Source organism: Pseudophryne corroboree, chromosome 4 (genome assembly GCF_028390025.1).
Source record: "Pseudophryne corroboree isolate aPseCor3 chromosome 4, aPseCor3.hap2, whole genome shotgun sequence".
Taxonomy (NCBI): domain Eukaryota; kingdom Metazoa; phylum Chordata; class Amphibia; order Anura; family Myobatrachidae; genus Pseudophryne; species Pseudophryne corroboree.
In genome coordinates, this window is record NC_086447.1 from 353,883,096 (window position 1) to 353,896,552 (window position 13,457).

Consider the following 13,457-nt stretch of genomic DNA (forward strand, 5'->3'; position numbering starts at 1 on the left):
CATGGATCACCTGCCTCACTATGACCCAGATGACTTTGGAGGCATGTGCATGACAGCTTCAAATGCACTATTAGATTTTTTCACTGCATCAGTTCCAAAGAAAACATTATAACTTTTATTTGCTCTTTATTGCATATTATACCCAATCAATGAGTATAATTTGGGGGATACTAACTCTGTGGAATCCAATCCACTTCCACTGTCAGGGTGTCAAAAATGTGTATATTTTCCAATATAACAAATGGTACCAGACGGGGGTGCCTACTTTTACCCCTGAATATTGATGCCCTGACAGCTCGGATTTAACTTTTATTTCGGCGAACACAGATATCAAAGGTGTGAATATTGGCACAGACGAGTATAACATAATGTATCTTTAACAATAAAGTGTTACTAATAATGAATTTTCCCCACACTTCTTTCCACATTTTTATCTAAATCTATGATCTGAGGATTCACTGACAAATAAGAAGTTGGTCCTACCCACATGAATAAAGTGAAAGTATGACAAAAGAGTACAAGGGGATAAATTTTATTAGCGGCTTCAAAGTCTTTAAAATGGCACCCTTTGGAATTAAGTTCAACAGAGCTCTCGTCCTCATTGGTGGCAATTTTTCTAATTAAAGGATTTTATTTTCTTTGGCACTACTCCATACATGAAAGACAGTGTGAGTGGACTTGCAGTGGGATACTCCATGAATTTTTCCTCTGTCCGGGGTGTCATAGTAACTGGCCTAGCAAGGATTTCCTCCAATCGCAGGACAATACAGTAGAAATTAGGTAGAGAAACCCAACCACTACATGTACAGGAGAATTTGTCTGCTTACTGTATTCTGGGAACCATCCCGCCCAAAGCAGGGAAGGTCTGTGAGTAACAAATTTCTTCAGTATAGATTTTTTTTCGTATGACAGTAGGTGAACCATAAAGAATTTAGAACATTTTTTTAAAGTACATTTTTTATTAGTTAGACCATATAGCATAACAGAGACACATCTCAATATAACAGACAATAAACAGAATGAGTGGTAGAACTGTACACACATATACAAAAATATGATCCAATTTTAACTTAAGCCAAATACAGAAGAAATAAGGAGTGACAGCCTATGCAAAGGCAATGCAAGCTGGAGAAATAGAAAAGAATGTATAACATTTTAAGAGACATAATCAGTTTGACTATATTGATGAGCCCTGTCGGGTCTAGGTGTTAATCAATTCTAAAACATTATTAACATTAACATTTACTTGTACAGTATAATAGCAGCATATTCCATTCCATTCCATTTCCCAATTAGGAACAAAACAGTAATAAAACAAGACTGGGTAGTAACAGGAAGAAAAGAGGTAAGAGGTCTCTGTTTGCAAGCTTACAAACTATGGGCCTAATTCAGACCTGATCGTAGCAGCTTTTTTGGTAGCAGATGGGCAGATATAACATGTGCAGAGAGAGTTAGATTTGGGTGGGTGATATTGTTTCTGTGCAGGGTAAATACTGGCTGCTTTATTTTTACACTGCAATTTAGATTTCAGTTTTAACACATCCCACCCAAATCTAACTCTCTCTGCACATGTTATATTGCCCCCCCTCCCCCCCCCTGCAGTGCACATGGTTTTGCCCATTTGCTAACCAGTGCCAGATTAAGGTCCTGATGGGCCTGGAGCTGAAATTAATAAAGGGCCTATTGTGCGCCGCTTCCGCAGGTATGAATAGCATGGTGGGGGTGTGACTACTGATATGGGGGTGTGGTCTGTGCAATTGGGTGTGGCTAGCACCATGGAGAGCACAGCTTCCTACCTTACTTAATCCACTGAATTAAAAAAAAACCCACAAACTATGGTTTTATTAAAAAATAAATATTATTGTAGTTACTAATACACTAGGAACAAAAAAGGCCCAAATTATGTGATTGTAGCTGTTTTGTCAATTTTTGGAAAAATACTAAACTAAAAGTCACGGCGTTATATGGTATGCGGTCACAATACCGACGCCGGGATCCCGACAGGGGCACCATACCGGTGAAGTAGGGGATTCCCCCTCTATGGGTGTTCACAATACCTATAGAGAGAGAATAGTACCTGTGGCATTCCAAGCGATAGTATGCCAGCAGGGGTGCGGGCTCAGTGGCGAGCTACGCTCCCCCATGCAAGACAGGGGCAGTGCGCATCGCAGGCGCGCAGAAAATATAAAGGGGCATGGCTTCATGGGGAAGGGGCGTGGTCACAAAATGATACCAATTCATACTACGGTGCATAGTAGTCTCCATTATTCAAATTACGCTGCACAGTAACGCCACTACACCAGGTAGAGCCCCTTTTATACATTACAGCAGACAGCGTCCCCCTTTTCACACATTACGGCAGCCAGCATCCCCCTTTTTACACATTACGGCAGCCATTGCCCCCCTTTTTACACATTACGGCAGCCAGCATCCCCCTTTTTACACATTATGGCAGCCAGCATCCCCCTTTTTACACATTACGGCAGCCAGCGTCCCCCTTTTTACACATTATGGCAGCCAGCATCCCCCTTTTTACACATTACGGCAGCCAGCGTCCCCCTTTTTACAGATTATGTCAGATACGAGATAGAGAGAGAGAGACTTACCATCTCACCCTGCTGGCAGTCTGGCTCCTCGTGCAGGCAGATGATCAGATCCCGGGCATCGGACAAGGAGGAGAAGGGTGGGACTGGAGCAGCAGCAGCGCTTTGGAATTGGTAGAGGCACCGCTGCAGCAGTCCTCTCTCCTTCCGCATTGGCTGCCCACCGCTGAGAATGCTGGGATGAATGAACCGCTACCAATGACATAGCGCTGCTGCGGCTCCAGTCCCCCTCCCTCCTCCTCCTTCCTGTCCCCGACGCTGCTGCTCTCCTCCAGCGCGGCGCACGGCACACAACAGGCAGCGTCAATGTAATGAGTCAATTTGACTCATTACAAGCCACTGGCCGTGCGCCCTCAGGGCAACTGTGCTGTGTGCCAGGCACACCTTACACACAGGTAGTTACGGCGCTGGCCGCTGGAGCCGCAAAAACACATGGGATCAGGAACTTATCCCTCATCCCATGTGTTTTTGTGCGATTGCGGGTATAATTTCGGCTATTAAAAATGGCCTCTAATTGGATACCGTGATAATGACCATCGGTCATTAATCGCGATATTCGGACATTTTTAACATCGAGGCTAATAGGATACCCCCCACAGTCTTTTCTATTGCCAACGTTTCAGGGACCTACAGTAGGGCCTTATTCAGCTTCAGTTGCCGTTTTGCTAAATTAGTAAAACTGCAACTGGCTAGAATCACATGCTGGGGGCCTCTCAGCACAGGGCGAGGCCGTCCAGCATGCTAATGGTGGCCAGTGATGCAATCGTAATTCAATTGCGATCGCATCACTGAATAAGTAAAGCAGCCTGGCTGTGAATACAGTTGGGCTGCCGCCATTTTCCACATGCCGCTGCACCTAAAATGGCATGACCCCACCCCCACACAAATGCCCTGCGAATGTCTCTGCCTGTCAGTCAGGCAGATGCATACTCATCAATGCAATGCAATCACATTGGCCATCCTGTGCAGAACGGGACCTGCAAATCCACACTGGTCAGAAAGTCAGCACAATGCGATTGGTTTGCATCAGTGATGCTTGCTGAATAGGGCCCCTAGTCCCTTTTATCAAGACATGTCTTAAAATAGTGCTTTTATAGTGAAAAACCATAATTTGAGCTTGTGAATTTCACCTATATCAAGAAGAAAAAAATAAGAAATTCCCATATCTAGAGTAGACATTATGGGGTATGTATAATGATCAATTAACTAGCACTTAATTGTGAGAATACCCAATATTGCTACTGCAGGCACAAAGATTAGTACATTATAACAGCTGGGATGTTGTTTTATACTCTGTCTGAATGAAGTCCAATCTCACTCCTAGTATGTTGCCCTCCAATGTAAACTCATATAGCGTTAAGGGTTAGTTTGTAGGTGGATGCAAACAGGAGCACGGTACCGTGCTTCCTGTTTGTCTTTCATCAAGCGCTGGTGGAACGCATACGTAACCTCCGTTTCCGGTTCTTGTACCGCTGATGATATGAGCACTGGGAATTCATTTGAGGATGGACGCAAACAGGAGCACGGTGTTTGCGTTCCATTGACCAGTGGTGGACCGCAAAAACTTCCGGTTCCTGACTGATCTGACTTGCGGCGTTCCATTGTATCGCAGTGAAATGCACATACCAACTACTAGTTTCTATCTAATCTAATATGCCACACTAATACTAAACAGTCTTTTATTAAAATACATGTATATATAAAGTATATATTTATTATAGATAGATACAGTAAATAGATACAGTAGATAGATTTATAAAAAAAAAAATCTTCCCATGATATTGAAAAGTCTACAATTCCTATTGCCTGCTAGATCATAACACATGTAAACAGTTATATTTTTGTCATGTTATGTAAATCATTTTAGTGAGAACCTGAAAGGAGGGGGCAGTTGCTGGCCCAAGTGTTAAAGGTAAGAGGGTGGTTACTCACCAATAGTTATGCAGCAGCAACAGGCCATCCAAGTGCAGGATGTATCACTGCTGGGAAGGGGCACTGAGTGCTAAGTGACATTAGGACCCGCCCCCTTGTACAGCGATTCTCTAGTCAATAAATGGGCGTGGTCAAAGTCGGGTAGGGGCGGAGCTTAAATGAGGCCCGCGACGGGAGGCTTCAATACACGGAAACAAAAATAAGAATTTACTTACCGATAATTCTATTTCTCGTAGTCCGTAGTGGATGCTGGGGACTCCATCAGGACCATGGGGGTTTAGCGGCTCCGCAGGAGACAGGGCACAATAATAAAAGCTTTAGGATCAGGTGGTGTGCACTGGCTCCTCCCCCTATGACCCTCCTCCAAGCCTCAGTTAGGATACTGTGCCCGGACGAGCGTGCATAATAAGGAAGGATATTGAATCCCGGGTAAGACTCATACCAGCCACACCAATCACACCGTACAACCTGTGATCTGAACCCAGTTAACAGTATGATAACAACGAAGGAGCCTCTGAAAAGATGGCTCACAACAAGAATAACCCGATTTTTGTAACAATAACTATGTACAAGTATTGCAGACAATCCGCACTTGGGATGGGCGCCCAGCATCCACTACGGACTACGAGAAATAGAATTATCGGTAAGTAAATTCTTATTTTCTCTAACGTCCTAAGTGGATGCTGGGGACTCCGTCAGGACCATGGGGATTATACCAAAGCTCCCAAACGGGCGGGAGAGTGCGGATGACTCTGCTGCACCGAATGAGAGAACTCCAGGTCCTCCTCAGTCAGGGTGTGCCCCTGACCAAGTAGCAGCTCGGCAAAGTTGTAAAGCCGAGACCCCTCGGGCAGCCGCCCAAGATGAGCCCACTTCCTTGTGGAATGGGCTTTTACTGATTTTGGCTGTGGCAAGCCTGCCACAGAATGTGCAAGCTGAATTGTACTACAAATCCAGCGAGCAATCGTCTGCTTAGAAGCAGGAACACCCATCTTGTTGGGTGCATACAGGCTAAACAGCGAGTCAGATTTTCTGACTCCAGTCGTCCTGGAAACATATATTTTCAGGGCCCTGACAACGTCAAGTAACTTGGAGTCCTCCAAGTCCCTAGTAGCCGCAGGTACCACAATAGGTTGGTTCATGTGAAAAACAGAAAACACCTTAAGGAGAAATTGAGGACGAGTCCTCAATTCTGCCCTGTCAGAATGAAAAATTAAGTAAGGGCTTTTATATGATAAAGCCGCCCATTCTGACACACGCCTGGCTGAAGCCAGGGCTAATAGAATCTTCACCTTCCATGTGAAATATTTTAATTCCACAGTGGTGAGTGGATCAAACCAATGTGACTTTAGGAAACTCAAAACAACATTGAGATCCCAAGGTGCCACTGGGGGCACAAAAGGAGGCTGTATATGCAGTACCCCTTTTACAAACGTCTGAACTTCAGGCACTGAAGCCAGTTCTTTTTGGAAGAAATTCGACAGGGTCGAAATTTGAACCTTAATGGACCCTAATTTTAGGCCCATAGACAGTCCTGTTTTCAGGAAATGTAGGAAACGACCCAGTTGGAATTCCTCTGTAAGGACCTTCTTGGCCTCACACCACGCAACATATTTTCGCCAAATGCGGTGAAAATGTTTTGCGGTTACATCCTTCCTGGCTTCGACCAGGGTAGGGATGACTTCATCTGGAATGCCCTTTCAGGATCCGGCGTTCAACTGCCATGCCATCAAACGCAGCCGCGGCAAGTCTTGGAAAAGACAAGGCCCCTGCTGGAGCAGGTCCTCTCTTAAAGGTAGAGGCCACGGTTCTTCCGTGAGCATCTCTTGAAGTTCCGGGTACCAAGTCCTTCTTGACCCATCCGGAACCACGAGTATCGTTCTTACTCATCTCCTTCCTATGATTCTCAGTACTTTTGGTATGAGATGCATAGGAGGGAACACATACCCTGACTGGTACACCCACAGTGTTACCAGAGCGTCCACCGCTATTGCCTGAGGGTCCCTTGACCTGGCGCAATATCTGTCTAGTTTTTTGTTCAGGCGGGACGCCATCATGTCCACCTTTGGTTTTTCCCAACGGTTTTCAATCATGTGGAAGACTTCCCGCTGAAGTCCCCACTCTCCCGGGTGGAGGTTATACCTGCTGAGGAAGTCTGCTTCCCAGTTTTCCACTCCCGGAATTAACACTGCTGAGAGTGTTATCACATGATTTTTCGCCCAGCGAAGAATCCTTGCAGTTTCTGCCATTTCCCTCCTGCTTCATGTGCCGCCCTGTCTGTTTACGTGGGCGACTGCCGTGATGTTGTCCCACTGGATCAATACCGGCTGACCTTGTAGCAGAGGTCTTGCTAAGCTTAGAGCCTTGTAAATTGCCCTTAGCTCCAGTATATTTATGTGGAGAGAAGTCTCCAGACTTGATCACACTCCCTGGAAATTTTTTCCTTGTGTGACTGCTCCCCAGCCACTCAGGCTGGCATCCGTGGTCACCAGGACCCAGTCCTGAATGTCGAATCTGCGGCCCTTTCATAGATGAGCACTCTGCAGCCACCGCAGAAGAAAACACCCTTGTCCTTGGAGACAGGGTTATCCGCTGATGCATCTGAAGATGCGATCCGGACCATTTTCCCAGCAGATTCCACTGAAAGGTTCTTGCGTGAAATCTACCGAATGGGATCGCTTTGTAAGAAACCACCATTTTTCACAGGACCCTTGTGCAATGATGCACTGATACTTTTCCTGGTTTTAGGAGGTTCCTGACTAGCTCGGATAACTCCCTGGCCTTCTTCTCCGGGAGAAAACATCCTTTTCTGGACTGTGTCCAGAATCATTCCTAGGAACATTAGACGTGTCGTCGGAAAAAGCTGCAATTTTTGGAATATTTAGAATCCACTCGTGCTGTCGTAGAACTACTTGAGATAGTGCTACTCCGACCGCCAACTGTTCTCTGGACCTTGCCCTTATCAGGAAAGCGTCCATATTTCTTTTAGGAAGAATCATCATTTCGGCCATTACCATGGTAAAGACCCGGGGTGCCGTGGACAATCCAAACGGCAGCGTCTGAACTGATAGTGACAGTTCTGTACCACGAACCTGAGATACCCTTGGTGAGAAGGGCAAAATTTGGACATGTAGGTAAGCGTCCCTGATATCGAGTGACACCATATCGTCCTGGTTCGCTATCACTGCTCTGAGTGACTCCATCTTGATTTGAACCCTTGTATGTAATTGTTCAAATCTTTAGATCTCACCGAGCCGTTTGGCTTCAGTACCACAATATAGTGTGGAATAATACCCCTTCCCCTGTTGTAGGAGGGGTACTTTGATTATCACCTGCTGGGAATACAGCCTGTGAATTTTTTTTTTTAATACTGCCTCCCTGTCGGAGGGAGACGTTGGGAAAGCAGACTTCAGGAACTTGTGAGGGGAAGACGTCTCGAATTTCCAATGTACACCTGGGATACTACGTGTAGGATCCAGGAGTCCACTTGCGAGTGAGCCCACTGCGTGCTGAAACTCTTGAGATGACCCCCCACCGCACCTGAGTCCGCTTGTATGGCCCCAGCGTCATGCTGCGGACTTGGCAGAAGCTGTGGAGGACTTCTGTTCCTGGGAATGGGCTGCCTGCTGCAGTCTTCTTCCCTTTCCTCTAACCCTGGGCAGATATGACTGGCCTTTTGCCCGCCTGCCTTTATGGGTACGAAAGGACTGAGACTGAAAAGACTGTGTCCTTTTCTGCTGAGATGTGACTTGGGGTAACAAAAGTGGATTTTCCAGCTGTTGCCATGGCCACCAGGTCCGATGGACCGCCCCTTTATACGGCAATACTTCCATGTGCCGTCTGGAATCTGCATCACCTGACCACTGTCGTGTCTATAAACATCGTCTGGCAGATATGGACATCACATCTACTCTTGATGTCAGAATGCAAATATCCCTCTGCGCAACTCGCATATATAGAAATGCATCCTTAAAATGCTCTATAGTTAATAAAATATTGTTCCTGTCAAGGGTATCAATATTTTCAGTCAGGAAATCCGACCAAGCCCCCCCAGCGCTGCACATCCAGGCTGAGGCGATTGCTGGTCGTAGTATAACACCAGTATGTGTGTATATACTTTTTAGGATATTTTTCAGCTTCCTATCAGCTGGCTCCTTGAGGGCGGCCGTATCTGGAGACGGTAACGCCACTTGTTTTTATAAGCGTGTGAGCGCCTTATCCACCCTAAGGTGTGTTTCCCAACTCGCCCTCACTTCTGGCGGGAAAAGGTATACCTCCAATAATTTTCTATCGAAGGAAACCCGCGTATCATCACACCCTTTAATTTATCTGATTCAGGAAAAACTACAAGTAGATTATTCCCACCCTACATAATACCCTTATTTGTGGTACTTGTAGTATCAGAAATATGTAACACCTCCTTCATTGCCCTTAACATGTAACGTGTGGCCCTAAAGGAAAATACGTTTGTTTCTTCACCGTCGACACTGAAGTCAGTGTCCGTGTCTGTGTCGACCAACTGAGGTAAATGGGCGTTTTTACAAGCCCCTGACGGTGTCTGAGACGCCTGGACAGGTACTAATTTGTTTGCCGGCCGTCTCATGTCGTCAACCGACCTTGCATCGTGTTGACATTATCACGTAATTCCTAAATAAGCCATCCATTCCGGTGTCGACTCCCTAGAGAGTGACATCACCAATACAGGCAATTTGCTCCGCCTCCTCACCAACATCGTCCTTCTACATGTCGACACACACGTACCGACACACAGCACACACACAGGGAATGCTCTGATAGAGGACAGGACCCCACTAGCCCTTTGGGGAGACAGAGGGAGAGTTTGCCAGCACACACCAAAAACGCTATAATTATACAGGGACAACCCCTTATACAAGTGTTTTCCCTTATAGCATTTTCACATATGTAATCATATCGCCAAATAAGTGCCCCCCCTCTCTGTTTTAACCCTGTTTCTGTAGTGCAGTGCAGGGGAGAGCCTGGGAGCCTTCCTCACAGCAGAGCTGAGCAGGAAAATGGCGCCGTGTGCTGAGGAGAATAGGCCCCGCCCCCTAAAACGGCGGGCTCTTCTCCCGGAGTTTGTGAGATCTGGCAGGGGTTAAATACATCCATATAGCCTCAAGGGCTATATGTGATGTATTTTAGCCATAAAAAAGGTATAATACATTGCTGCCCTGGGCGCCCCCCCCAGCGCCCTGCACCCTCAGTGACCGCTGGTATGAAGTGTGCTGACAACAATGGCGCACAGCTGCAGTGCTGTGCGCTACCTTATGAAGACTGAAAGTCTTCTGCCGCCTGTTTCTGGACCTCTGGACCTCTTCAACTTCGGCATCTGCAAGGGGGGTCGGCGGCACGGCTCCGGGACGAACCCCAGGGTGAGACCTGTGTTCCGACTCCCTCTGGAGCTAATGGTGTCCAGTAGCCTAAGAAGCAAATCCATCCTGCACGCAGGTGAGTTTTCTTCTCTCCCCTAAGTCCCTCGTAGCAGTGAGCCTGTTGCCAGCAGGACTCACTGAAAATAAAAAACCTAACTTAAACTTTTATTCTAAGCAGCTCAGGAGAGCCACCTAGCCTGCACCCTTCTCGGCCGGGCACAAAAATCTAACTGAGGCTTGGAGGAGGGTCATAGGGGGAGGAGCCAGTGCACACCACCTGATCCTAAAGCTTTTATTATTGTGCCCTGTCTCCTGCGGAGCCGCTAAACCCCCATGGTCCTGACGGAGTCCCCAGCATCCACTTAGGACGTTAGAGAAAACAGTGAGTCTGGAAGCTGCGTGCACTGCTTGGGAGAGCGAGCAGGGATGTCAGAGAGGGCGGGGTATGTCAGATGATGTTGTTGTTGCTGCTGCAGTGTCCACAGCAGCAAGGACATCTGCACATTGTGGGCTTGTTTTAGAGGGTGGCCCTGGAGCTGCAGCTCCATTAGCCCCATTGTTAATCCGGCCCTGCTGCTAACTAAGTGGCTGCTATGATCAGGTCTGAATTAGGCCCAGTATCCATCTCAATAACAAGCTAGACCTTATCATAAATATCTGAATAATGAGATGTGATTTACCTACAGTACCTTAAAATACTATAGGTAAGGGTCTAAAGGGAAAATGAAACATCTCAAAGAGTCTTCAGTCCCAAGAAGAAATCAAAACATTTACCGTTCTAACAGAACAAGCTTATACAGTAAAATATTTTCCATTGTTGAACAGAAAGCCTAATATAGCCTCAGATTGGCAATGGCACGGAGGTCTGGAGACCAACTTCCCAATCACCTGATTTACCAGGGATGAGCAGCAGCATTTATGCACATTTGCTGCTGTTACATTAACATATAACGTACATGGGAGGAGATTGATCATATCTTGGAGAAAGATAAAATAGAAAGATAAAGTACCAACCAATCAGCTTCTGTCATTTGATAAATCCTCAACATGAATTTTAAATCAAATCATTAAAAAATCTGTATTTTTATTAATATATTATCTAGCAGTTTTGTGAAGGAGGTGTAGTAGATAGATAGATAGATAGATAGATAGATAGATAGATAGATAGATAGATAGATAGATAGATAGATAGATAGATAGATAGATAGATAGATAGATAGATAGATAGATAGATAGATAGATAGATAGATAGATAGATAGAATTTGTTTATAGCTGGCATACAGTTTTTATTGGTTATTTACAGAAATTATTTTAATAAACTATTTAACTTTCTAAATGTACATTATGTGGCTTATCAGAACATCTATAGCTTCAGTTTGTGTAACTAAGAAGAATTGCTGCTTTGTTTTGCTATTTTCAGAATTAAATGAGCATCACTCACCTTATCATAGTAAAGTCATCCATTTGTTAGCCGAATCAGTAATAATAAATTACAACTTATCAATTCAACGGGAACCAAAAGTAATTGGCTATGAAAAAGAAATGAAATGTATTGTTTAACTACATTTTATAATTATGCTCAGAACTTTTTTTCTGTATCTGTGTTTCTCAGTTATGTTACAAAGTATTAGTGTACATATAGTATATAAATATATATGAAATATTCTGCTTTTTTTCAGGAGGGAAAGATTCCTGCTCTGGTGACTCTGGTGGGCCAATGGTCACTTTCAGCCAGCAGAGAAATAGCTGGTACCTGGCAGGAACAGTTTCATGGGGAGTGGACTGTGGGAAACCTAATAAGTATGGGGTATATTCAAATGTTTATAAGAACCTAAACTGGGTAAGAGAAAAAAGTGGCATCAAATATTAATAGTAGATTTTCTCTTAAATAGTAAATTAGCCATACAATGGTTTGCCTGTTTGTTTGGGGGGGTTTTGTGTCTGTGTAGTAAAGATTTGCAGGCCACCAGGAGAAAAATAGTCATACAGTATATTATTCTTACCCACTGGTTTCTGAACAAATAAATGTAAATTCAAGGGCAATTGCACAATTGATGTTTGCAAATTGAGGATATACGATGCCGAAGTAGTGTACTTTGATGTTTTCTGAATCTTGTTTCATTTCAATAGTCTAACACTGGTAAATACTGTATATTGTTTGCAAAAAGTGCTTACATTTTTAATGACTAGAGATTTTTTATGTAATTGTTTGTTATTTAAGAAACTGAAATTAAATTTTTAATTTGTTATTCAACAATCACTTGCTCTTCCATAATTAAAATTTTCATTATTACTGTATATATTTTTTATTACATGTATGCAAAAGAGTTGTCAATCTCTTAGTACATCCCAGGTACTCCTTAAATAATCCCATACATGTTTTCTTAATCATCTTCAAATATGTTCATGTTCACCTTCATTCATCTTCTTCTGTTCATCGTTATCAGTGCTGAGAACTTTCTTTTTTATTGTCTTCATAACACAATATCATTGCTAGGCTTCTATTTGGGCAAATGTTATAGTACTTATGACTGCATTCTCCTTGGTAAACCAGGCTCTGATAAGCCAGTTTGGAAATCTAGACTACATTTTTGATCTGCAACTGAATTGCCTACTAAATATATTTGTAAATTGATTCTGGCCTGTCAGCCATGGACGGCAAACTGGAATTCAGTCCTGGTAAAAGAAGAGAGTATATTAAGCTGCTCTTCAAAACCAAAGTCTTACACAATATCTAGGAAGCTGGAATGCAAGGCAGAAATAATCAATTGTAGCATTTTTTAAGCTTGTTGCTTTATTTATTACTTATGAAGACTTTTAAACTTATGAGCCTGACTGGAATGGCATGGTGCCAATGTGTAACCCAATGCTAAATATTAAGTGCTTAACAAATGGGTGAAGCTGCTTTAGTGCTCCTGCAATAATTCTACTTTCATTTGAGGGCTATTGTTTGTAGTGCAGACGTTCTACTTGTTTTTACATGATGGTGTCCCATGATAGTGACAGCACTGAAAGCCTCACACAAACATGGCAGCAGACACAGATGTCCACACCTAACACACTAAGCCAGAGGTTCTCAAATGCGGTCCTCAGGGCACCCCAATGTTCCAGGTTTTAAGTTTACCCATGCTTGACCACAGGTGACTTAATTAGCACATCAGTCAATTTGATTTAACCATCTGTGCTGAGCCAATGATATACCTAAAACCTGGACTGTTTGGGTGCCTTGAGGTGCCTTGAGGACCGCGTTTGAGAACCTCTGCACTAAGCCTTTCCTTTAATCCTCTCCTAAAAATTGTCCATTCTCTTAATATTAACCATCAGCACGAAAGAGGGAGAGGTCCATAAGGCAGTAGTCCACATTGCCGTGCATACGGCATTGTTCCTTTGCAGTATTGAAAATTAATTAAATGAAATAAAACCTACAATGTACTCTGTGCTACCTACTCCCACCCACCTCTCAAAAAAGCAAAAAAAGAAAAAGAAAAAAAAAGGCCTGCTCACCTTTTGCCTGATTCTGAGTAAGAA

At 44.1% G+C, this 13,457-nt stretch overlaps 1 protein-coding gene across 1 annotated transcript in view; it reads left to right on the plus strand.

The window, feature by feature from the left end:
• MASP1 (MBL associated serine protease 1) overlaps positions 1-12,223 on the plus strand; it is a 345,593-nt gene extending 333,370 nt beyond the window's left edge. The window contains exon 16 of the mRNA XM_063916502.1: positions 11,609-12,223. Coding sequence (XP_063772572.1) covers positions 11,609-11,799 — 191 coding nt within the window. The 3' untranslated portion in view covers positions 11,800-12,223. The remainder of the gene's footprint in view (positions 1-11,608) is intronic.
• The last annotated feature ends 1,234 nt before the right edge of the window (positions 12,224-13,457 follow it).